General features: G+C 44.9%; 3 protein-coding genes across 3 annotated transcripts; 1 reads left to right on the top strand and 2 right to left on the bottom strand.

Annotated features, from left to right (window-relative positions):
* Positions 1 to 302: 302 nt before the first annotated feature.
* LOC119278277 lies at positions 303 to 1630 on the bottom strand. Its single transcript, XM_037559640.1, has one exon. The coding sequence runs from the start codon at positions 1438 to 1440 to the stop codon at positions 466 to 468; it is 975 nt and encodes a 324-aa protein (XP_037415537.1). The 5' UTR covers positions 1441 to 1630; the 3' UTR covers positions 303 to 465.
* An 8183-nt stretch (positions 1631 to 9813) lies between these two features.
* LOC119278276 (2'-deoxymugineic-acid 2'-dioxygenase-like) lies at positions 9814 to 11494 on the top strand. Its single transcript, XM_037559639.1, has 4 exons — positions 9814 to 10062; positions 10155 to 10411; positions 10495 to 10816; positions 10896 to 11494. Exons 1-4 carry the CDS (start codon positions 9856 to 9858, stop codon positions 11154 to 11156), a joined length of 1047 nt encoding a protein of 348 aa, XP_037415536.1. The 5' UTR covers positions 9814 to 9855; the 3' UTR covers positions 11157 to 11494.
* A 540-nt stretch (positions 11495 to 12034) lies between these two features.
* On the bottom strand, positions 12035 to 14965 carry LOC119282035 (5'-methylthioadenosine nucleosidase-like). Its single transcript, XM_037562400.1, has 7 exons — positions 14898 to 14965; positions 14090 to 14181; positions 13596 to 13702; positions 13426 to 13500; positions 12864 to 12938; positions 12619 to 12711; positions 12035 to 12220 (listed from the first exon to the last, which is right to left on the bottom strand). The coding sequence occupies exons 1-7, from the start codon at positions 14963 to 14965 to the stop codon at positions 12035 to 12037; spliced, it is 696 nt and encodes a 231-aa protein (XP_037418297.1).
* Between the last annotated feature and the right edge of the window lie 8016 nt (positions 14966 to 22981).

Raw genomic sequence — 22981 nt, forward strand, 5'->3', positions numbered from 1 at the left:
AAAACCGTTCATGCATTTCAAAAAATGTCGTCTCAACATAACAAGTGTTCGTAGTAGGCGTTCATGAAGTCTTCTATGCCTTGGATTTGATTAGTTTTTGAAAAGTCTTTATATGTCTAGGCGTTGGTAGTAGTTCGTGCTCGATGAATTTGTTTTTACAGTTTTAAACATTCCCTTACGCGGCACATTGACAAGTGCAGCGTGCAGTGGGAAGCTCATATTCTTGGGGTTTACCATGTCGAATGCATTGTGATCATGTGGACATTGCAGACATCATCGATGAGGGTGGGAAGAAAGATAAATGGCAACACGGTGGGCCACCATGTTAAAACAGAGGATGCTCATATTTTATGGTATTAAGCCATGCTTATTTGGCTAGGGTGTATTATTTTTGTCTCCCGTTGCAACGCACGAGCATATATTTGCTAGTGGGTGTCATACATGTTCAGATCATAAAGGATTTAGCTACCTAGCTTGTTTCATCGCGAGTGGCATGACAGATTCATAATAATGATGCTCCGTGCACCGGTGATAGAACACCGCGGCGGCCACAGTGGAGTAGAGCTGCACGCCGGCGGACGGGAGAAGATATCCATGGAAGACACCGAAGACGCCGCTCTGCAAACAGTACACGGCGAACGCGTACGCCGGGTAGATGGCAACCGGCAGGAGGCTCGCCACGAGCACCATCACGGCGGCCTCCTTCCTCATCGCCCTCGCGGCCATGAGCCGCCACGCCCGCCGGAGAGCAGCGCGCGTTCCGCCTTCGCCGTAACCTTCATCTGCCGCCGACGCGGCGATCGCCACCTGGAAGACCGCGGCGAGGAAGATGTGCGAGAGGAGGACGAGGAGGAGAAGGAACAGCACGTAGCCTGACACGAAAGACGCCACGGCGGCGGCCGTGTCCGACCGGGCAGCGGCACCGCGCTTCCACCAGCACCAGGACGCGAGGCACGCGGCGAGGACAGCCGCGGACGACGCGAACTGGAGGACGGCGACGAGGGCGGCGGTGGCCAAGGTGGCGCGGGTCCTCCCCGCGGCGACGAGCTCGGTCAGCGAGCGCGGACGCCGGTCGCCGGCGCACGTCGCTGAGGCGGCGAGCGCGACGGCGACCCGCGTGGCGAGCTGGCTGGCGAGGTACGCTAGGTAGAGGAGGAGGAGCTTCTTGGCGTGTCCCCGGATCTCCTCGTCGCTTTCCGCCGGGTAGAAGTCGTAGATGTCGTTCTCCCTGGCCAGCACGCCGACGTGGACGAGGACGGCGGCGGCGAGAGGATGGGCGTAGAGGAGGGCGACGGAGAAGGAGACGAAGGTGTGGGCGTAGACGAGCGCGAAGGCGGAGGCGAAGAGGCTGCCGTTTCGCGTGGGGAGGACCAGGGAGTCCGCGACGAAGCTGGTGCGCGGGGACGACGAGCCTGCGTTGCTTGCTGCCGTGGCGGCCATGGAGGAATTGATGGATGGATGGATGGATCAACTGGCTATGCGAGAGAGCTTGACCGCTAAGCTTAGCGTGCAGCAGTAGCTTGTGAAGCAGACATTAGTGGATTTGCATCGCAGTCGTGGTGGGCACCCGAAGAAAATTCTCGGGAGACGACTTGGACTTTCGGAGTCGTCGGTCAGTAATAAATGTGACATATATTTCGACAGATTTGCCACTTTACAATTTTCTTAACGTGATTGCTAAATCTCAGTCAACCGAGACTTCATCTCGGTCGATGTTACATTTGTGAGAGCTTACGTGAAGATCTGTGCATAAAAGTTTATTTTTTTCTTTATTCCTTTTTACATGTTGTGTCGCTTGACTAAGAGTTTCAGTCGACTCAGATCTAGACACATCTTTTTTATTTATAAATGACTGATACAATGTCTAGTGACACAACACACCCATCATGATTACAACTACACACAACCCTTTGTTCGTCTCAAGGCACGAATGACAAAGAGGCAGAAAAACAGAGGCCAAGGCCGCGTCTCAATCAATGTTGAACACGTCGAAAGGTTGAACATAACTCCATGCCCGACTGACTCAACGCGTACTTCACCCTTGGCGCATAGGAGAACAGTGTGTGGACAACAGTTCTGCCTCTCCAAAAGAGAAAAAAAATTCTCTTCCGCCAGAGACATTGATTTGCTCCTTTGTGGAAGCACATATTTTCATTCGCGAGAGGTAGAACTGTGCCTTAAAAAAGAAAAAAAAATACATTTCCTCTTTTTCCGCGAGAGCCATGGATTTGCTTGTCACAGAGGCATAAGATTGTTTCTACGTGAGGCACAGTTGTACCTCAAGGAAAAGGGAAAAAAACACGGGTTTTTTTCTTCTGCGAGAGGAACGAATTTACCTCGCGCGAAGACACATATTTGCTTTTGCCATAGGGACAATGCCTCTCGAAAGAGAAAAAAATGGGGCTAAATTGTGCTTCTATCTTGGATTTTTTATCTGTTTTTCGTGATATTTTTTGTTAAAATCTATTAACATAGGATCTAATTTCTAAGATCTAGATGCAAAAAATCCATGAGCGTAAACTTTTCACGATTCGGATGCAAGATTTAAGAAATAAAATATTTTGAATAAACGAACCTACAAGAAAAGAAAAACTCCAAATACAATTTGAGAAGATGAGAGTGACCTTTGTGAAAGGTACCCATTAATTAGTGATTTGGCTCCATCGGTCTCCTCTTAAACTTTGTCCTCGCGCTGTACTACTAGGCCGGCCCATTTCTGTTTATTTTCGTTCGTTTTGTTTTCTCGAGTTTGCTAGTCTTCGTCCGCTTGTTTCGTTCATGGTTTTCTCCGCTTTTTGGTGTGGGTTTCTTCTTCGGGTTTCATTGTTGGGTTCTTTTTTTTTTGGTGTTTTGTTGCTTTTTATTTCTTCGCTGGCTTCCTTGTTTTATTTTTTCTAATCTTTTTTGTTGTTTTTCTACTTTTTTTCCATTTTGCTGTTTTTTCGGTTTTTCTCTTTGTTTTTTCATTCCTTTTCTATTTTTTAATTTTTTTTGTTTCTTTCTTATTTTTTTCATCAGTTTTCTTCATTTTTCTTTGGTTTCAATTTGTTTCCTCAGAGCTTTTCAGGTTCTTTTTTTTCGAATTTTCTGTTTTTTGTTTGTTTCGGAGGTGTTTATTTCTTCCGCTTCTTTGGTTTGCACCGCTTTTCTTCAACAAATGTCTGTATTTTTCAAACACATTTGTACACTTTACTTATACATCAGGAACAATTTTCATACATACTTACTATTTTTTGAAAACATGATTAACATTATAAAAATTGAATATTTTTCTAATTCACATTGTACATTTTGGGTATATGCCAGGAACATTTTTAATTAGATGTTTACCTTTTTAAATTTATGATCTTTTGTTACAAAAAATACACATTTATTAAAACTTATGTTTTATTTTCAAAAAATTCGATATGTGTTCTACATTTTTTATATACATACCGAACATTGTTTTATCAACTCTAGTGCCTATCATGGGCCGGAGAGGTCAAGGAGGGTTCTGGATGGGCCGTTCTAATTAAAATATGTATTTCACTTACAGCTGAACACGAACAAGATCCGACTGATCTCTGGTTCTCAACGTTTATCATACTCACGTTCTTTCCTAAAAAAAATATACTCACGATATTTAAAAACTATAAGTGGTGATCGCACAAAGAACAAGAGATAGACAAATACTGTATTTTTTTGTCAGATACTAGACCAAATTTTTCAGGAAAACTTCCAATCTATTTATCTTCAATCATGATATTACAATGAACACCGAAAATAATAAAAATTACATCCAGATCCGTAGACCATCTACCGATGACTACAAGCACTGAAGCAAGCTGAAGGCGCGTCGCCGTCATCACCCCTCCTTCGACGGAGCTAGGCAAAACTCTTTGTAGTAGACAGTCAGAAAGTCGTCGTGTTAAGGCCCATAGGACTAGCGCACCAGAACAACAACCGCCTCCGTTGAAGAGTAGCGTAGATCGGAAGGATCCAACCTGAATACACACGAACTTAGATGAACTACAATCAGATCCGAGCAAATCCACCAAGGACAGATCCGCCGAAGACACACCTCCACACGCACACCAACGATGCTAACCGCACCACCGGGACGGGGCTAAGCGGGGATAACCTTATTCCATCTTTAGGGAGCCGCCACCGTCTCATATTCCTCGGCCGGACACAAACTCTAACAAAACTCGAAGAAATTCCTCGATGTTGTTCACGACAGGATGGTCTCAATCTCCTCGATGTTAGTAGTACTCAACTTACTGTATTATTTACTGGTTCTTTGCTGACCATTCTTGGACTATTATTTACTATCTCCGTTCGGGTTTATTAGTCTCTTTCTATTTTGGTAAAATTCGGACCTTTGATTTAACTCGAAAAAATAAGGTATATATTACAAAAATAGTATCATTGAAAACCTCTTTTGAGTATGAATCTAACAATATAATTTTTATGACATATAATTTATATAACTCTTAGTCAATTTATGGTCAAAATTGGGTATAAAATACAAATGAGATCAATAAACCCAGAGAAAGGTAATACTGGGTTGTCAACTTGACACTATATATATAGGGATAAGCATATTTTTCGTCCTCGAACTCTGGCGATAGTATAGGAATCGTCCCTCAACTTCGAAACCGGTAAAACTCAGTCCCTCAACTATTTAAACCGGTTACTTTTCGTCCCTCGCGGCACTTTAAGTGGTTTTGGTATGACCTGGACCCGGTTTTGACTAAAACTGTACACGTGGCTGGTTTTGACCGCCATGTCACTTAAGTCGCATGTTTGTCCAGTTTGGACAGAGTTCAGAACAGATTTCATGACAACATATTCAGTCGCATGTTTGTCCAGTTTGAACAGAGTTCAGAACAGTTTCATGACAACATATTCAGTCGCATGTTTGTCCAGTTTGGACAGAGTTCAGAACAGATTTCATGAAAAACAGTCTGACATAACCACAAACATAGTACTGATTAGTCTTACAAGCAAACCACAAGGGAATTCTCAAAGTCTGACAAAGCAAATGAGAGATAGTACTGATTAGTCTTACAAGCAACCACAAACATGAATTCTGACTTGAGCACTTGCAGCACCACAAGGGAACATCAGTACAAGTACAGTACTAGTCCAGTAGTTTTGCTGGGACTTTCTTTGCTCTTTTATTTCCTCCAACTTGAGCACTTGCAGCACCAGATGTAACATTGACTGTAAATGATGAACTAGACTGCACGTTCACTGTCACATTTTTTACAGCAATATTGGAGGAAGCCTTCATCTTGTGCTTAGGCAGTCCTAGGGATTTATTTGCCCTCTTTTGCACAGGACCAAGGTTCTCATCAGTTGTAGATGCTCTTTTACGGTTGGTGCTTTGTTGGGATGTTTTCACATTTGCCTGACAAGGGAAGAAAGATTTAACATCAGCAAAAAAATCATTTACAAGATTTAACAAGATTTAACATCAGCATGGTTATGTGTATTGTACCTGGGAACTAGACATCTTGGAGGCTTTTGCATTGCTTCTTGACTTGGTAAATGATCTAGCGGCATTTCCTGAAGCTGCATTTTGTCCAACAGTAGCTGCTCCATTTGAACTTGAAGCGGCATTTCCTGGACATGTAGTTTTATTGTGACCAGTGCACTTGCATTTCCTGCATCTAATCAAAGTTCCAACCCTCGAAACTTTGGTAGCTTTTGGTTTTTCAGTACCCTCTCTTTTTCTCTCTTTCCGAGGCCTTCCTGGCATCTTAACATATCTAGGAGCTAGTGGTTTAGGCTTGTCTGATTCTGGCCAACCTTGGGGTCCTTCAACTGGTTGCAGGCAATATGCATAGGTTTTCTTGAATGCTTCCACTGAGTAACAACTAGCCACATAACCATGTAACTGATTGGTGTGTTGATGGATTGCAGAGACGGCATGAGCACAAACTATACCAGATAACTGCCAATACCTACAGCTACAGGTCATTTGATTGAGATCAACTGTAAACCTTTGAGATCCATGTTGCACCTCAAAACAGTTATTTCCATTGCTAACTGCATGACATATACCAGATACATCGATGGCCTTGCTTAATTTCTTGTTTATATTAGGACATATAGGATCATCCCATTTCTCACACTTGTCTCTGTTCTCTTGTATTCTAACCATCACCATTCTCCTAATTGTCTCTAGCATGAAAAGAATTGGGAGAAACCTAGCTTCTACTATCCACTTGTTAAAACTTTCGCACATATTATTGTCGACAGAGTCACAATTGCTACCTAATTTGAACCATGCTCTACACCAATGCTTTGGATCAGTTTTCAACATTGCTCTAGATCCAAGGACCGTAAGTTGAGCAAGCTTGGCTCTACAATAGTTGAAAAAGCTTACACTTGCAGCCTTTGCACAAGCCCAGAATGGCTTCTGCCATTCCTTGTTCTTGAACTTCATCCTCCAGTTGGCATAAATATGCCTGGCGCAATTCCTATGTTCAGCCCTCGGTGCCCAGTTTGAAACTGCGGTGATGATACCCTTCTGTTGATCCGATATAATCACCCAACCTTCACCATCTAGCACAGTCACATCTCTGAAAAGTAAAGAACAAAACCAGTCCCAACTACCATTGTTCTCTTTTTCAACAACTGCCCAAGCCAAAGGGTACATCTGGTTGTTGGCATCCCTCCCTACTGCACATAAAAGCTCTCCATTGGTTGCTCCCTTGAAAAAGCAGCCATCAAATCCAATAACCTTCCTACAGCCAGCCATGAACCCTTTTTTGCATGCCTCTAAGCAGATATATATCCTATGGAAGATAGGCTTCACTTGATTTGGTTCCAATTTAACCACTACTGTGCTACCTGGGTTACTCCTTAACAGCTCCAACTGATAGTCAAATATTCTGCTATACTGACCTTTCCTTGCATCCAGCCACTTTTTCATCACAATCTTCTTAGCTCTCTTCACCTGAGCAATAGTCACATTGGCAAACATATCTTCTTGAATGTGTTGTTTCAAGCTTGAAATCTTCCACATTGGATTAGATCTAATTAGCTTGTCATACTTGGCAGCAATTCTTGTTGAGTTAACTAACTTATTGTCCTTCCTTTTTGGGCATAAATGAACATCATGAAAAGAGCTGATCTGCCAACTACATGATCTAGTGGTTTTACTCAAAAGACATACCCAAGGACATGTTGGCCAATCACACTTTGCCCTAACTCTTGCCTTGTCATTTTTGGGAAATCTGATAAGCTTCTTGTGATGCAGACCATATCTGATAATTGCTTGCCTAAATTCTTCCTTGCCATCAAACTTCATACCAAGAGTAAACTCTGGTACATCCCCTTTGTCCTTGAACCTTCTATATCTAGACTTGAATGTCTTTACTTCACCATCACTGCCAATCTCATCGAAAGAATCATAAAATCAGAGCTATCTTCATATGCAGTACCATTTCCATCATTTTCCTCCCCCACCTTATTTGATGACCCTATTGCAGGCCCACCATCCAGCATAGCATCATCAAGGTGCTCTAGTTGTCCAGCCTTCATCTTTGCCTTATACTCTTTATATTTCTTGTTGATCTCGACAGCCTCTTCATCTTCATCGGAAATGATGTCATCATCAGGGCAGTAATCACTCTCGCTGCTATCCTCGTCTTCATCTTCTTCTGAATTTTCATTTGCAGCATCTGAATTTTCCTCTTCAGGCTCTTTTGAGTTACTAATTGCAACACAATCATTGTCCGCAGGTGGACAAGTAGCCAATGCGACAAAATGATCTGCAGCTCCCTCTGATTCACTACTAGCATTCGGACCCATCAGAAGCTCAACATCTCTGCCTGGATCCCTGTCGTGTTCGTCGTTTTCAGAATTTGGATATAGCTCCACATATATTTCAGCTATACTTCCAACAGCAACACAATCTCTAATCTGCTTGCAATCTATGTCTAAAGCAACCATTTTCAGACCACAAACCATCTCTTTTCCAGGATATAACCAATGAAACATCTTGTCATCCTTTGTTTGGCAGTGCATACCAAAACTCTGAACCAGATCAAAAAAACAGAAGTTCTTGCGATAAACAAATGACATGGCCTCTTTTCCCCCACTATATTCAAGTGTTTTCCCATCATTCAAAAACTGGCCTTCAAAATGAAATCTGATGAATAGCACGTCTCCAGGATCCATTTGACTGGCCTAGTTCATACAAGAGACAAGCACAACGTGAGGCCTGCCCTTGCACCTGAATGTAAGATTGCAATGAGTGCACGCACAAATTACCTCCGGCAATCGAGCTCCTTGTCGTGGGTCAAGGCCGCCGTCGCCTAAATCGCCGCTGCCATCGCTCCCGTGCCCAGCCAGCCAGCCACCGCCGCGCCTCACAGGCCCCGCCGCCGCGCCGCCGTAGTTCCGCCTCACCGCCGGCCGCCGCAACCGCCGCCGCCGCAGCCCATGAGGGATTCGCCGCCGCCGCCGCCGCTGCTAGGTTTAGGGTTCGTCTGCGAGATGGGATCGAGAGAATGCACGGGAGAGAGAGAGATTCGAGGACACTTAAGTGACATGGCGGTCAAAACCAGCCACGTGTACAGTTTTAGTCAAAACCGGGTCCAGGTCATACCAAAACCACTTAAAGTGCCGCGAGGGACGAAAAGTAACCGGTTTAAATAGTTTAGGGACTGGGTTTTAGCGGTTTCGGAGTTGAGGGACGATTCCTATACTATCGCCAGAGTTCGAGGACGAAAAATATACTTATCCCATATATATATATATGATCAGAGTGGTTGATCTTCGTCTGGAATAGCCCGATTTATTTACTGGTTGTCAACTTGGCACTGTATATTCCCCGGATAGGCATAGTGGGGGCATACATAGGCATAATGGTCAGAGTGGTTGCATCTTGCAGACATATGATATGCTTGTTGCCTAACACTAGGTTTTATTTACTGAACTGATGCACTGGCTGCAGCGCCAGATTCCAAAATCAGCATGTGCGCTCCTCGTTATCAAAGGCACATATGATCTTGACCGAAATGAGCCGATCTAGAGCACCATTACTCTTTCATTTCTTGTCCGTATGGGGTAGCCACGTGACGCAGTAGGTTGCCACTCGCTCCCTGAGACGCGTCAGCCGTGACTGAGTAACAATGCCGGGGGGAAAGGCTATCACATTCATGCTACGTAAGGAGAATAGATAATTTATAAGTGAGTACAGTGTTAGCTGAACAGCTATACCACAGTAGGTACCCCCTTCGATCCAGGTCGCCGTTTTGAACTAAGATTGAGTGAAACCTTTTGTAGTTTCAATCACTATTATTTGTGCCCCATCGATAAAATTCAATCACACAATTAAAACAATAACCACAAAAACATAAGTGCAATTGTATCAAAATAAAGTGTAGTTGCAGGTGTCTCGTATTCAGATACACATGCACGTTTACTCTTTCACAATACGCATGGGACGGTGGCAATTTCTTTAGAAACACACACAATTTTCGACAAAAATAAGGACTTGCTGTAAAAATTGCCGTGTTCGCTTCGAGAAATTGTCATGCACTGCACAATATAATTGCCGTGAAAAATGTTAATTTTGCCATTCTCTCGCACAGTCCGAGTGAACTTTCATTGAATAACATTACCCGAATGTATAACTATTTATTTCTTCCTCTTTCTCCGTGTCAAAGAAGAGATGCAGAGGAACAAGGCCCCTTCTCTAGTCTAGTGCCTTCTCAATCAAAAAGGGGAAACAAATGCCTGCGGTAGGTAGGCCTTCTCAAACTAGTATAAGTGCATGTGATCGAGTAGTGCAATACACACAGAAGAAAAGTACTAGTATACAGTACAGAAGTCGAAGCCAACAAGAAAAGTGAGACAATGAAGCTCATCTGCGACTTCCCGTCGCCGAAGTCCCTGCCGGACAAGTACGTCTTGCCGCCGGAGGAACGCCCTTGCAACCACGAGTTACGGGACGACCTCTCAGTCGCTCTCCCCGTCATCGACCTCCAAGGAGCTCTTGGAGATGGCCGCCGACAGGTTATTGGCGACATCATGAAAGCCGGCAAGGAGTTTGGCTTCTTCCAGGCACGTTGCCTTGCTTCGTTTCATTGCCATGCATGTAATTTGCACACCTGAATCCTGACCAGTTCTTGCATTGCATGCATGGGGCGTTGCAGGCGGTGAACCACGGTGTGGGGGAAGACGTGATCCAGGGCTTCCGAGAAGCGGCGGCAGAGTTCTTCAGGATGCCGGCGGAGGCAAAACTCAAGCACTACTCCAACGAGCACAACAAGCATTGCCGGGTCTTCTCCGGCTCCGTCACGTCCCACACTGACACCAACGACATCCGCTACTGGCGCGACTGTCTCAAGCTCCGGTGCTACCCGGTGGACAAGCTGATGCACCATTGGCCATCACAGCCAGAAACATTTCGGTAGGAGTACATTCGTGTTGATTCCTCTTACTCTCACACGTAGCTATAGCGGCATTGTTCATGGGTTGCAACCCGCCACGCAGGGAGCGTCTTGCCAAGTACGCCGTGGCAGTGCAGGAGCTGGCACAAAGGCTCCTGCGACTCATCGCGGAGGGGCTCGGCTTGGACAGTCAATTCTTCGAGGGCGAGCTCACCGGCGGGGAGACGATGATGAACGTGAACTACTACCCGCGATGCCCTGAACCAAGCCTCACGTTGGGCATCCGGCCGCATTCAGACCGCTACATCCTCACGGTCCTGTCACAGGGCGATGTCAGTGGTTTACAGGTGAAGCACAAGGGGCGCTGGATCGGTGTCCAACCCATGCGCAACGCGTTTGTTGTCAACTTTGGGCTTCAGCTGGAGGTGAGGTCGCATCACACATCGCATCTATCCTATAGAAGAAGAGAGTACATGGTAGCTAATTATATATGTTCTTGTGTAGATGGTGACCAACGGGGTGCTTACAAGCGTGGAGCACCGGGTGGTGACCAACTCGGCCAAGGCGAGGATGTCGGTGGCAACGCTTATCAGGCCAAATATGGGCTGCAGGATTGGTCCGGCGCCGGTGATGGTGAATGGAAAGACCAGCTATCGTCCTAAGTATAGGGACTTCACAGGGACTGAGCTCATCGAGGCGTACGAGGCCACTGCGGGCAACAGGGAGGCCCTGCTTGAAATGTTCAGGATCCATCACACCAAGTAGCTAGAGCCAACGCCCCAAACACACACACGCGCGCGCGCGCGCACGCGCGCGCGCGCACGCGCGCACGCACATCCTGTCGACCATTGTTTTCTTAAGTTCATAGCGCATATAGTACGTAGTTTATTACCCCCAACAATAAATGATTGTTAATCCGTGTATGCCGATCGACATGTGCAGTGGGTTGTTTTGAATTCGATATTGTCGCTATATTTTGCACTGCAATAAGGAACAGAGTAACTGGAGCTCCAAGGACCGACATGTAGCTTTGTTGTCTCAAAATTAACTAATGTATGATATACTCCAAGAACAGAGTAATTGGAGTATATGGTACAAACTTCAGTGGTACATGATAGCTTCTCTTATGTGAAATAAACGTCGACAAGTTCAGTATGCTACACTGGATCCTTCAGTGGCGAGGGGAAGCCGACCGGGAGGAGGCAATGGAGGAGAAGGGGTGCATACATTTTTGCATTATTGTGTTTGATTAGAGTCACTGCGTCTGATTTGAGGGACATCGTATCCCAACTTGCGCCACTATCCTCTGTTCAGCCTTCCACGTCTGGTCCAAGCGCCTGCTATTAGGCCGCATCCCGTTGCCCGCCGTGCGGCATCGACCCGACCGTCGGAGCGATGGCGGTCATGCGAGAGGAGTTTGGCATGGGAGATTGTGCCGAGGTACAGTGCCTGCATGTACTTGCCAGAAATTGTGTACACAAAAAATGCAGTAAGAGTCACATGGATCTCGTAAACACGTTTAAGCAGACGACATATAACATATGCAGAGTAGTGCACTGAAGCAGGGTCACATGGATTTGGTGAACACGCTTAAGCCCCGTCCATCTTTGATCTTGCCACCAAAAAGGAGATCAAAGATCAGATTAGCATTTGCCACTGATGAAATTGACCACTTCGGCCACAGCTTGGTCCAGGGCCTTCGTAGCAGCAGTCAAGTTTTGAAGAAACTCCTCAGCCCTTGGCTTCTCTCCATCGACAATTTCAGTCACAGCTTTGACAAAGATTGCAGGTGTTGAAAACATATCAGCAACATGTGCCACCGCCGCTCCCTGGTAGACAAACAGAAAAAAGAAACAGCTTGAGGTCTACAAAATACAAGACTATATTCTTATTTCTTATTTCTTAGCATGTAAAAAGAAAGCAATGAAGTAGTGGGTACACAGGAACAGAGTTGCCTGCTACCGTCCACACCGAATACAAATGTACACAAACAAGTCTTACTGTTGGTCTATTGAACTAAGAGTCAAGTACAGACGAACAAAGGAACTAAAATGCACTAGTGAACAACAGCTTTTCTAAAAGCAGCTATCCGCAATCAGTCCTACAGGCTACAGTACATGATGTATTCTTCCAGAATCCCAGGAGATGAGTCTAGGGTCACAGATCTCCATTTGCATATTATTTTGCTTTCACCGTAAATAGAATGATTGAGTAAAAGTAAACAAACCTCCATATCCTTTAATGTAGCACCATTACTCAGTATTTCTAACACATCGTGCGGAGACATATCTCGAGAATCGCCGGTTGAAAGCTTCCCAACCTGAAACAAAGGAGGTGCAAGCTCATTTAACGAATGGAACTGGGTAAAAGGAAATAGCATCGTATGCAAATATCTTTAAGGCTTCAAGCACACCCTATAAAATTGATATTATTCCAGCAGTTCGGCCGCAATTAGGAAACCCTATGGCTTACCTTCAAATTGAGTTCCTTCAACATATTTGGGGTCAGAAATGTCTTCCGGGCTCCATTTCCATACAGGCCTAAGACCTAGATAAAAATGAAGAGCATATATTAATATCAGTCAAGTTTGAACAAAGAACAGAAGACAAACAATGTATAAATAATATACGAACAAAAGAATGATCTAACTGACGATAAGCACAAGCGAGTAATGCAGGCTGCAACTCTATAAGCATTGAGAATAATGGATTGAATTGTATAATTCATTTGGTAAAACAAGTTAAATGTTAAGTGTTGATGTCCACACGTATGAGCTAACTATTAAGAAAATCCAAGGATCGACGTAATACTACTGTATAAGCATGGGCGCTACTCAAGAATACATAGACATTGCCGCCTAACACATAGACTACGTTTTGAATTTGGTTGTTCTGTTGCATCTTTGGTGCGGTCATTGCTCCAAACTAAACTCATGTAATTTGTCTCTGACATCCAGGCCTCGGCCTGTTCTGAAATATTTAAGGTAGAGATTGCTAGTACAACACATAGACTAGAAATCTTAGATAATACTCACAGGGATCGGTACTCTTCTATCGTGGAACACAACGTCTGATGCCAAGAAGACATCTCCCATGCCTGCTCCTTTGGCCTAAAACACAATACTGCAAAGATCAGAAAAACTCTGTACACAGACTGTACACAGACTGTTCGTAGCATCAAACATTTAATATTGTCGAATACTACCTTGAAGCAACTAGCAGTACCGGCATTGATAATAAGGTCTGGCTTCAAGAATTGTATAGAAGCGTATGTCACAAGAGCTGCTGATAATGTACCAACACTGTCAACTCCTGAAAGAAGTAAGAAATGAATTTAGTCACGGGGAGTTATCTCAGAACAAAATCGCACCTGTGCTTCAGAGAAATTGGCAATTCAAACTGAACTACTCTGATATACTTCCTTGGGAGGTACTCCCTCCGTTCCATAATGTAGTGCCTATAGATTTTTGCAAAAGTCAAACATTTCAAACTTTGACCATATCTATAGAGAAAAGTAGGTACATCTAGAATACTAAATGCATATCACTGGATACACCGCGAGTTATATTTTTAGAATGTACATGTTTGATATTGTAGATGTAGATAGTTTTCTGTATACACTTGGTCAAAGTTGGCAAAGTTTGACTTTTACAAAAATCTATAGGCACTACATTGTGGAATGGAGGGAGTATGACTTACCGAGAGCGGGATCTTTTCCAGGCCATACAAGGTCAATGTGGAGGCCTTTGTAGTTGCCACAGTATCTCGCCCATGGAGCACCTTTTGGAAATCTGCCGGGTGCGTGTTTCAAAAGGATTCGAATTCAGAGTCATAATCAAAGCATGCTGAGGAGAACAGGTTCAGCCTATTGCAGATTGAAGAATGTGGCCCTAAGAATAACTCTGTTCATTAACTATCGGCCTGATTGATTCAGATTGTCATATCGAACTGAACTCTCAAATGAAGACTGGATGCCACTAAATTTTTTAGGGTTAATTGGATAAATGCCACTCGAATTCTGGCGATTCTGAGAAATGCCACTGCAATTTCCAAAGAAAATACCACTGCAAATTTTACAAACTTTGAAAAACGCCACTGCAGACTTTGAAAAATGCCACTGGAAATGTCATTTTCAAAGTTTGAAAATTACAATGGCATTTCAGGAATTGCCAGAATTCAAGTGGCATTTATCAAATTAACCCTTTTTATACTCCCTCCGTTCCAAAATATAAATCTTTCTAGAGATTCAAACAAGTGACTACATACGAAGCAAAATGAGTGAATCTACACTCTAAAATATGTCTACATACATCCGTATGTTGTAGTCCATTTAAAATGTCTAAAAAGACTTATATTTAGGAACGGAGGAGTATATTGCATCATCAATGGTGGCAACATATGTCACCGTGCACACCCAAAAAGTTCCAACCCACAACAAAATCATCACCAAAAAAACGTTGCAATTCACTGGGTATCATCGAACAGAAGGGCGGCTAGGAGGACTAACATGGATTCGCAGGCGGGCACCTCGAGGAGCTGGAACCGGTGGACGAGTGGGAGCATCTCTGCCTGCATCGCTGCTAGGGCTGGACTAACGAGCAGCTCGGCTCGTTAAGCTCGTACTCGTTAAGCTCATGCTCGTTAAGGCTCGGCTCGTTAAGCTCGTTAAGATTAACGAGCAGAAAACCCTGCTCGGCTCGGCTCGTTTGAAGCTCGGTAAGCTCGTGAGCGCTCACGAGCGCTCATTAACAAATTATAATGTGTTACGATATACATGATGAATGTATAGGTATGATTTTCAAGATAAAATATTGTGACTACAAGAAGAAATGAAGTACTATGTTGCCTCATATGTCGAGTAGATTAAATAAATGGGCTGAGGTGCTACAAAAAGTTTGTCAAGTAATATGAAAATATATGTTGTGTTGTTACTAACGAGCTTAATGAGCTACTTGTGGAACTCGTTAGCTCGCTCGTTAAGCTCGTTAAGCTTAATGAGCTAAAATCAATGATTGACTCTGTAAGAAGCGAGCTACGAGCTTAACGAGCCGAACCATCGAGCGCTCATTAAGCTCGCGAGCTACGAACTTTTGGTCCAGCCCTAGTCGCTGCCCCCAAAAGGCCAAAACCAAACAACAGGATGAGCTAGCTAGCTAAACCATCACTATCAGAGGGAGGAGCCGAGATGAGATCATGGGGATACCTATGACGATGTGGACCTTGGACACCCCACCTGCTCCGGGTTCGGCGGCGGCCGACTGGTTGCGGGAGGGCAGGGCCTGGCGGCGAGCGAGCTCGAGGCGGACGGCACGGATGCACGCAAAGTACTTCATTCCGCCGTCGGGGAGATGGCGGACAATTCCAGGGAGCCGGTTCTCTAGGCGCCGCAACAGTTCCGCCAGAGCAAGGTCCGAAAGCTGGCGCAGCGCGCCGTGTCTATCCACCACCGCATCCTCGACCCCCGCCTCGCCGCCGGAGGGTATTGCACAGTTCGCACTCACCGTGGCGCGGTGCCGTTTGCTGCCTCCCGACTCCCGAGTGGGCGGAGCGACCGAGAGTGGAGGAAAATGCGGAGGGCAGGGCCGAGGAAATCTTCCGGCGTCGACCGATATCGTGGCGGATGTCACGGCACAGCTGATGCATCTTCTCTGAGTTCTCTCCGCCGTCGCGGAGGCCGCTGTAGACGCCTCCGTCGATCCAATTCTTTATGCGCCGCAACCTCTCCCGCAGCTGCAGGTCCGAGAACTCGGCAAAGCGAACGCCACACGCGTCGTCGCCGGCGGTGGCTGGTTCCGCGGAACCCGAGGCCATCGCATTCAACGGGGGCGCCGCGCGCCGGCAGGTGTAGGGTTTGCTGTACTTTTAAACCCTCGGCCCGTATGGCCCTCGACTGATTGCGAAAATGTCGCTCCTTCCCAACATTTCAAATTCTTCATATTGCTCTTTCCTAATATTTCAAATTCTGCATAGAAATTTACTTTACTTAAAAATTGCAGTCGAAACACAACCAAGGGGATTGTGCATGATGATATGTTGATTGGTTGGCGGAGGTTGTACGGATGTTGGGCCCCTTTTGTTTCTTCGTTTCTTCTAGGTGATCTTGGACTACATCGTTCAGCGGGAGGATGGCGCCATTCGACAATATTAGCGACCGTTTATATTTTGTCCTTTTGGCTTTTTCTCCGCTCAGTAATGCACGACTCAGGGTGGACACGGTCCGGCGGTCCGTTCCCGGTCTGAGCCGTCATTTGGACCGGCCGCCAGCGGTCCGGTCCGGACCGGACCGAGCTGTCCAACGAGCTGCTTCTCTGGGACCGAACCGTTTGGGGGTTAGATCGGTCAAGCCCGAGAGGACCGAATGGACCGACCAGTGATGTTGCTTGACAAGCTGTTTTTTGCTGTGTTTAGGTCCTATTTAGCTGCTGTTTATGTAGTTGCAGATAGCTGCCGATCGGTCCTGACAGCAAGCCACCGGCGAAACTAGCTAACTGAATTTAGCTAACCATCTAGTTGTTGTTTAGGTCCTGCGAGCGAAACTAGCTAACCATCTAACTGAATCTACTGACAGACTAGCTAACTGAACTACTGACCGTACTGACGAAACTGAATTTTGACGAAACTGACGAAACTGAATTTTTACAAACTTAGAGCGAGCCGCCGGCGTATGTGGACACGCTCATCGCCCTTTGGGTCCTGGAAGACCACAACGGTAGCAATTGAAGGCGGCAGCATTGGCTCGCCGACGGAGAAATCGTGGGCTTGTGCGCCGAGTTCGTTGGCGCACGAACTGAAACAGTGGCCTCGGAGCTGCAGTACATCATGGCGAACCTGGTGAAACGCCCACACATGCAAGAGGCCGTTCAGTTCATCCTGGTGGCGCTGGCGAGGCGTTCGCCTACCTGCAGCTCCGTCCTGGTGACCACCGCCGCCTGATTCCTGGGCTAGCTGGTGACCAGTGTGCGTGCTGAGCTCAAACGACAGCCATGGCCATGGTCAAGAACTCCAGATCGGCGGCGGTGCAAGCACGGCAGCGATGGCGAGTGGCAGCAAGAGGCTATGGCGCTTGGGGAGGAGAGGAAGGAAGAATAGGGGAAGCTCGGGGACACGATGGTTCACCCGGAGGCTGCCGGTGGCCGCGACGACGAGGAACGGCGGCGGCCGTGACTACGTTTTCTCGGTCCGCTCGGTCGGCTCGGTTAAAGCCCGGACCGGACCGAAGCTTTGTCGGGCCTGATTCTTGAGCTCGCACCGAGTGATTTTCTGAGCGGGCTAGGCCCGAGCTAGCCAGGACCGAGCGGGCCACGAGCCGGTCCGGAAGACCGCTCGTGTCGTCCACCCTGATGCACGACCTGCTTCATTGGAAGCTACTGAGGTAAGGCCTCCTGGAATCTATCTTGTTGGCACGACTACCTTCTGCTTTGTTGGAAGCTGTTGAGGTAACTAGGTAAGGCCTCCTGGAATCTGTCTTGTTGGATCTAGAAGGATTTTCCAGTCGCCTTCATTTTTGGGCGGATAATTTGATCATCGTTTCCATGTAGCTGGCTTAAACCGTACCAAGCCTTTCCGAAAGGCTGAATCCATCAGATTTCTTTTCCTTGCGTCAACCTGAGACAATGTCTTAGAGTGAAGGTATTTATTACCGAGCAACTCATATCCAACACCCCCAGGCACTTGTTCTTAATTTCGAGATCACTGCCCTTAGTCCTTGCTAGCCCTTGGGCCTACACAGAATGTCCCGCTTAGCTAAGCGGCACTTACGTTTATGTTCACCACTTTGCAAGAAAAATCTAGACATGTAATAATGCAATCTTGTCTAGAAACCTTGGCTATTATCATCATCATCATAATCTTCGGAACGAATATCAAATCTTATTTGCATTCTCTCCTCAAATCCATATGCCTTGCAGAGAGCTTCTCAATTAGAGCAATCGAAATGGGAGTGATTGACCGCATTGTACAGCTTAACCAGAAACTCATAACCATGTTTAGTTCTTAAGTGAGGCCTCCTCATCTCCACATTCTCAAAGTCATCTAAACCAAAATCAAGCTTCTCCAATACATATGGTCTAGCATGGCATGGGATGTACTAATCGAATTGAAAAAAATTCAGAAATTACAGGTTGAACAAAAGAAGCACAAGTGATGGTATTAATTACGATGAAATGCTTGTCGTTGCGTATCGTACAAACATCAAAGGTCTCTTCCAGCTTCACGGGGAAAAACCTATCATTTTGCAGGTGAGGAAACCTGTCGCACAAACCTCGGTCATCGTAGCAGTACCCGCACTCCAGGATCCCATCGTCATCAGACATCTCCTGTGTTCAAAATTCAAAGATTATAACTCGACGGCAAAACCCAAAATGGCGTAGAATGCTCTTTCCGGCATTTCCAACAGACTCGATATTTCCTATATTATAGCACAAGCCATGCCAAAATTCACAGAAAAATCCGGCATCACCTTTGCTAAAAAAGGACATATCGAACGCCTGAAATTTGCCGGAACAGAAATTAATCAACACTCCGGCAAAACATAGGCCACTTATCGATGGTCATTGCATTTCAATGGTTGAAAATATGAACAAAAACATTTCAAAATATCTTATATATAATCCTAACATAACTAAATTTGCCAATATAGGTCTCTCTCTAAACTAGTTTTATTAAGCACTTACTAAATAAACTAGTTTTATTAACTACTTGCTAAATAAACTAGTTCTATTAAGCACTTACTACAAATAAACTAGTTCTATTAAGCACTTACTACAAATAAACTAGTTATATTAACCACTTACTAAATAAACTAGTTCTATTAAGCACTTAATATAAATAAACTAGCTATATTAATCACTTACTAAACAAACTATTTCTTTTAAACACTTGCTAAAATTCTACTACCCTAGTTCTATCCTAAATTTTCTTACTTCTATTTTATTCAAAACACCTAAAATAGTCAAAAAAATATTCAATTAAAAAACCTACATTCTACAATGTCTACATTCTAAAATCTACATTTAAATTACCTACAATTTGCAAGAACAGAGACAAGGGAGGGAGGGAGGGTATGAACGAGCGAGGAAGGAGGGGTAGGAAGGAGGCAGGGAGGAGGGGGAGGAAGGAGGGAGGAGGAGGGTATGAACGGCGTCGCAACCCTCTTCGTGAGGGTGTTCGGGGAAGATGGTGATACGTCTCCAATGTATCTATAATTTATGAAGTATTCATGCTATTATATTATCTATCTTAGATGTTTTATATGTATTTATATGCTATTTTATATGATTTTTGGGACTAACCTATTAAGCTAGAGCCCAGTGCCAGTTTATGTTTTTTTTTCTTGTTTTTGAGTTTTACAGAAAAGGAATACCAAACGGAGTCCAATTGACGTGCCAATTTTTTATGATTTTTATGGACCAAAAGAAGCTCCCGGAGTAAAAGAGTTGGGCCAGAAGAGTCTCGAGCCATCCACAAGGGTGGAGGGCGCATCCTACCCCCCTGGGCGCGCCCCCCTGCGCCTCGTGGACGACTCGGAGACCCCCCTGGTGGGAGACCAATGCCAAAAATTCCTATAAATACATAAACCCCTAGAAAGAAACCTAGATCAGGAGTTCCGCCAACGCAAGCCTCTGTAGGAACCAAAAACCAACCGGGACCCTATTCTGGCACCCTGCCGGAGGGGGGATCCATCACCGGTGGCCATCTTCATCATCCAGGCGCTCTCCATGTCGAGGTGGGAGTAGTTCACCCTTGGGACTGAGGGTATGTACCAGTAGCTATGTGTTTGATCTCTCTCACTCTCATGTTCTTGATTTGGCACGATCTTAATGTATCGCGAGCTTTGCTATTATAGTTGGATCTTATGATGTTTCTCCCCCTCTACTCTCTTATAATGGATTGAGTTTTCCCTTTGAAGTTATCTTATCAGATTGAGTCTTTAAGGATTTGAGAACACTTGATATATGTCTTGCATGTGCTTATCTATGGTGACAATGGGATATTCACGTGATCTACTTGCACCACTAGGGAATACCCTAGTAGTACCGCGGGTTTTGAGGCTAGCAGCAGCGCGGGTGGCCGCGCTACTAATAAGGCGCTAGAACTAACTTATAGTAGTAGCGCGGTCCGCACCCGCGCTACTACTATGGACGATATCAGCAGCGCTTTTGCGGATCGCGCTACTATTAGTTAGCTGTAGTGATTTCCTTGTCCCTCGCTAATGCTATATCTTTCATCATTTTCCCACTGTACCCCTAAACTGCAATTTTCAGATACTAAGTACTACTAGATATCAAATTCATAAACAATTATAAGTACTAGGTATTACTCCTTCCGTTCCAAATTACTCGTCGTGGTTTTAGTTCAAACCACGACGAGTAATTTGGAATGAAGGGAGTACTAGATAACAGTTTCATGCATAGTCAACATGCATCCTCAAGCAGTACAAGGTCATATCGACGACGATCATCATATGTAGTTCTAGATGATATCGACGACGATCATCATATGTAGTTGTAGATGATATAGCCACACACATATGTAGTTCTAGATGATATTGAAGACAATCATCATCCTCAAGCCTGGGCGGTTGGTGTTCCTGATAGTAATTAGGATGGCCTGTCCAACACAAAGATTCTTGCCATCGAGGAATTTCTTCCACCCAACCGAGTTTAAGTGTGTGCGACCGTGCGTGTCCACGCGGTAAGTACAGGTTGTGACAGAGCCCCTTGCAGTAAGGTGTAGTCCAGCCGAGCCTTCTTCATCAGGCTCGATACCATAACTCAGAGATAGGCTCTTTGCCAATTTCTGAATAAGAAAAACATATCAATTAATAAATAGCCTCGCACATACTCTTGCAAATAAGTATATATGGATTATCTACACTATTAGTAGTTCCTTAGATTCTACACTAATAAGAATGTGATCAAACTCTACACTAAAACATATCATCGACTAGATTCCACACAACATACCATATCATTGGACTCTACACTAAGTATTTCATGGGATAATTTGCATTTGTAAGTATAACATACCATATCATGTCGATCAACCATGGTACTTGTCAGGCGGGTCACGAATGGCACCCCGACAAAGTCAGCACGTGGCGGAATTATGTCCCACAGGTTGGACACCTCCTCCTCGCTTAGCGTCATTCTTCGAGCTACGATGGCTTCATGAAGTGGGTCCTCATCATCTTCATCGAGTGGGTCCTCATTATCTTCATCATCTTCGTCATCTTCATCATCTTCCACTAGGTTGATATAAATGATAGCCAGCTTGGGTCTTTCTGCTATGAAGGAGAAGTTGATCAACTCACCACCAGTAAGATGCATGCGGGCGAGAAAACGGGCCCATCCATCTCCTCCAATCCGCGACATATTGCGTTCTATCTCGACCTCCATAGTGTACGGCCCCCCCAGGAGCCTCAAATGTCACAGTGTCTCCTGTCAGCTTGTTGAATTTCAACCTCACATTGCATGCGACGATCTGTGTAAAATAAGCAAAATGACACAATGCAGTAATGCCAACACTAAAAATAAAATAGTTGTTACATTTCATATAATTTCTTACCGCCGCATGACGAAAGCTCGGCTGGAAGTAGATGCCGAACAGCTTGCCAGTTGCAAGGCTGCTGGCGCACCTTGACTTGCACAGTCGACATGGTGGTGGTGGTGGTGGTGGTGGCACCATTTTCCTAAAGCAATATGAGCAAATGATTAAAGATCTTCATAGGAAAGAAAAACAACAGCATGTGCTATTTTTGGTACTTCTTCAGTTATATTTTCATAGTGGAATCCGATCCCAAAAAGTAAACAACAAGCTCTCAATTTGATGAAGAGATTCTTCCGCGAGAAGCAATTTGATGGACAATTATAATCCAAGATCTAGTAACATACAAGATGACAAGGTATCACATACGAAAGCATTTCAGTGGCACCGCCGAAAAAACTATTTGGCCCCTACCAAAGGTATAATCCTAAGATCTGTAATAAGTTATCTACCAAATCAAGGTACCACCTACTAAGAAAAATTTCATCTAATTTGGCCCATATTACCTGTTGGAAATATGCCCTAGAGACAATAATAAATTAGTTATTATTATATTTCCTTGTTCATGATAATCGTTTATTACCCATGCTATAATTGTATTGATAGGAAACTCAGATACATGTGTGGGCACATAGACAACACCATGTCCCTAGTAAGCCTCTAGTTGACTAGCTCGTTGATCAACAGATGGTTATGGTTTCCTGACCATGGACATTGGATGTCGTTGATAACGGGATCACATCATTAGAAGAATGATGTGATGGACAAGACCCAATCCTAAGCCTAGCACAAAGATCGTAGTTCATATGCTAAAGCTTTTCTAATGTCAAGTATCATTTCCTTAGACCATGAGATTGTGCAACTCCCGGATACCGTAGGAATGCTTTGGGTGTATCAAACGTCACAACGTAACTGGGTGGCTATAAAGGTGCACTACAGGTATCTTCAAAAGTGTCTGTTGGGTTGGCATGAATCGAGACTGGGATTTGTCACTCCGTGTGACGGAGAGGTGTCTCTGGGCCCACTCGGTAGGACATCATCATAATG

The sequence above is a fragment of the Triticum dicoccoides genome, chromosome 3B (genome assembly GCF_002162155.2).
Source record: "Triticum dicoccoides isolate Atlit2015 ecotype Zavitan chromosome 3B, WEW_v2.0, whole genome shotgun sequence".
In the NCBI taxonomy this organism is placed as follows: Eukaryota; Viridiplantae; Streptophyta; class Magnoliopsida; order Poales; family Poaceae; genus Triticum; species Triticum dicoccoides.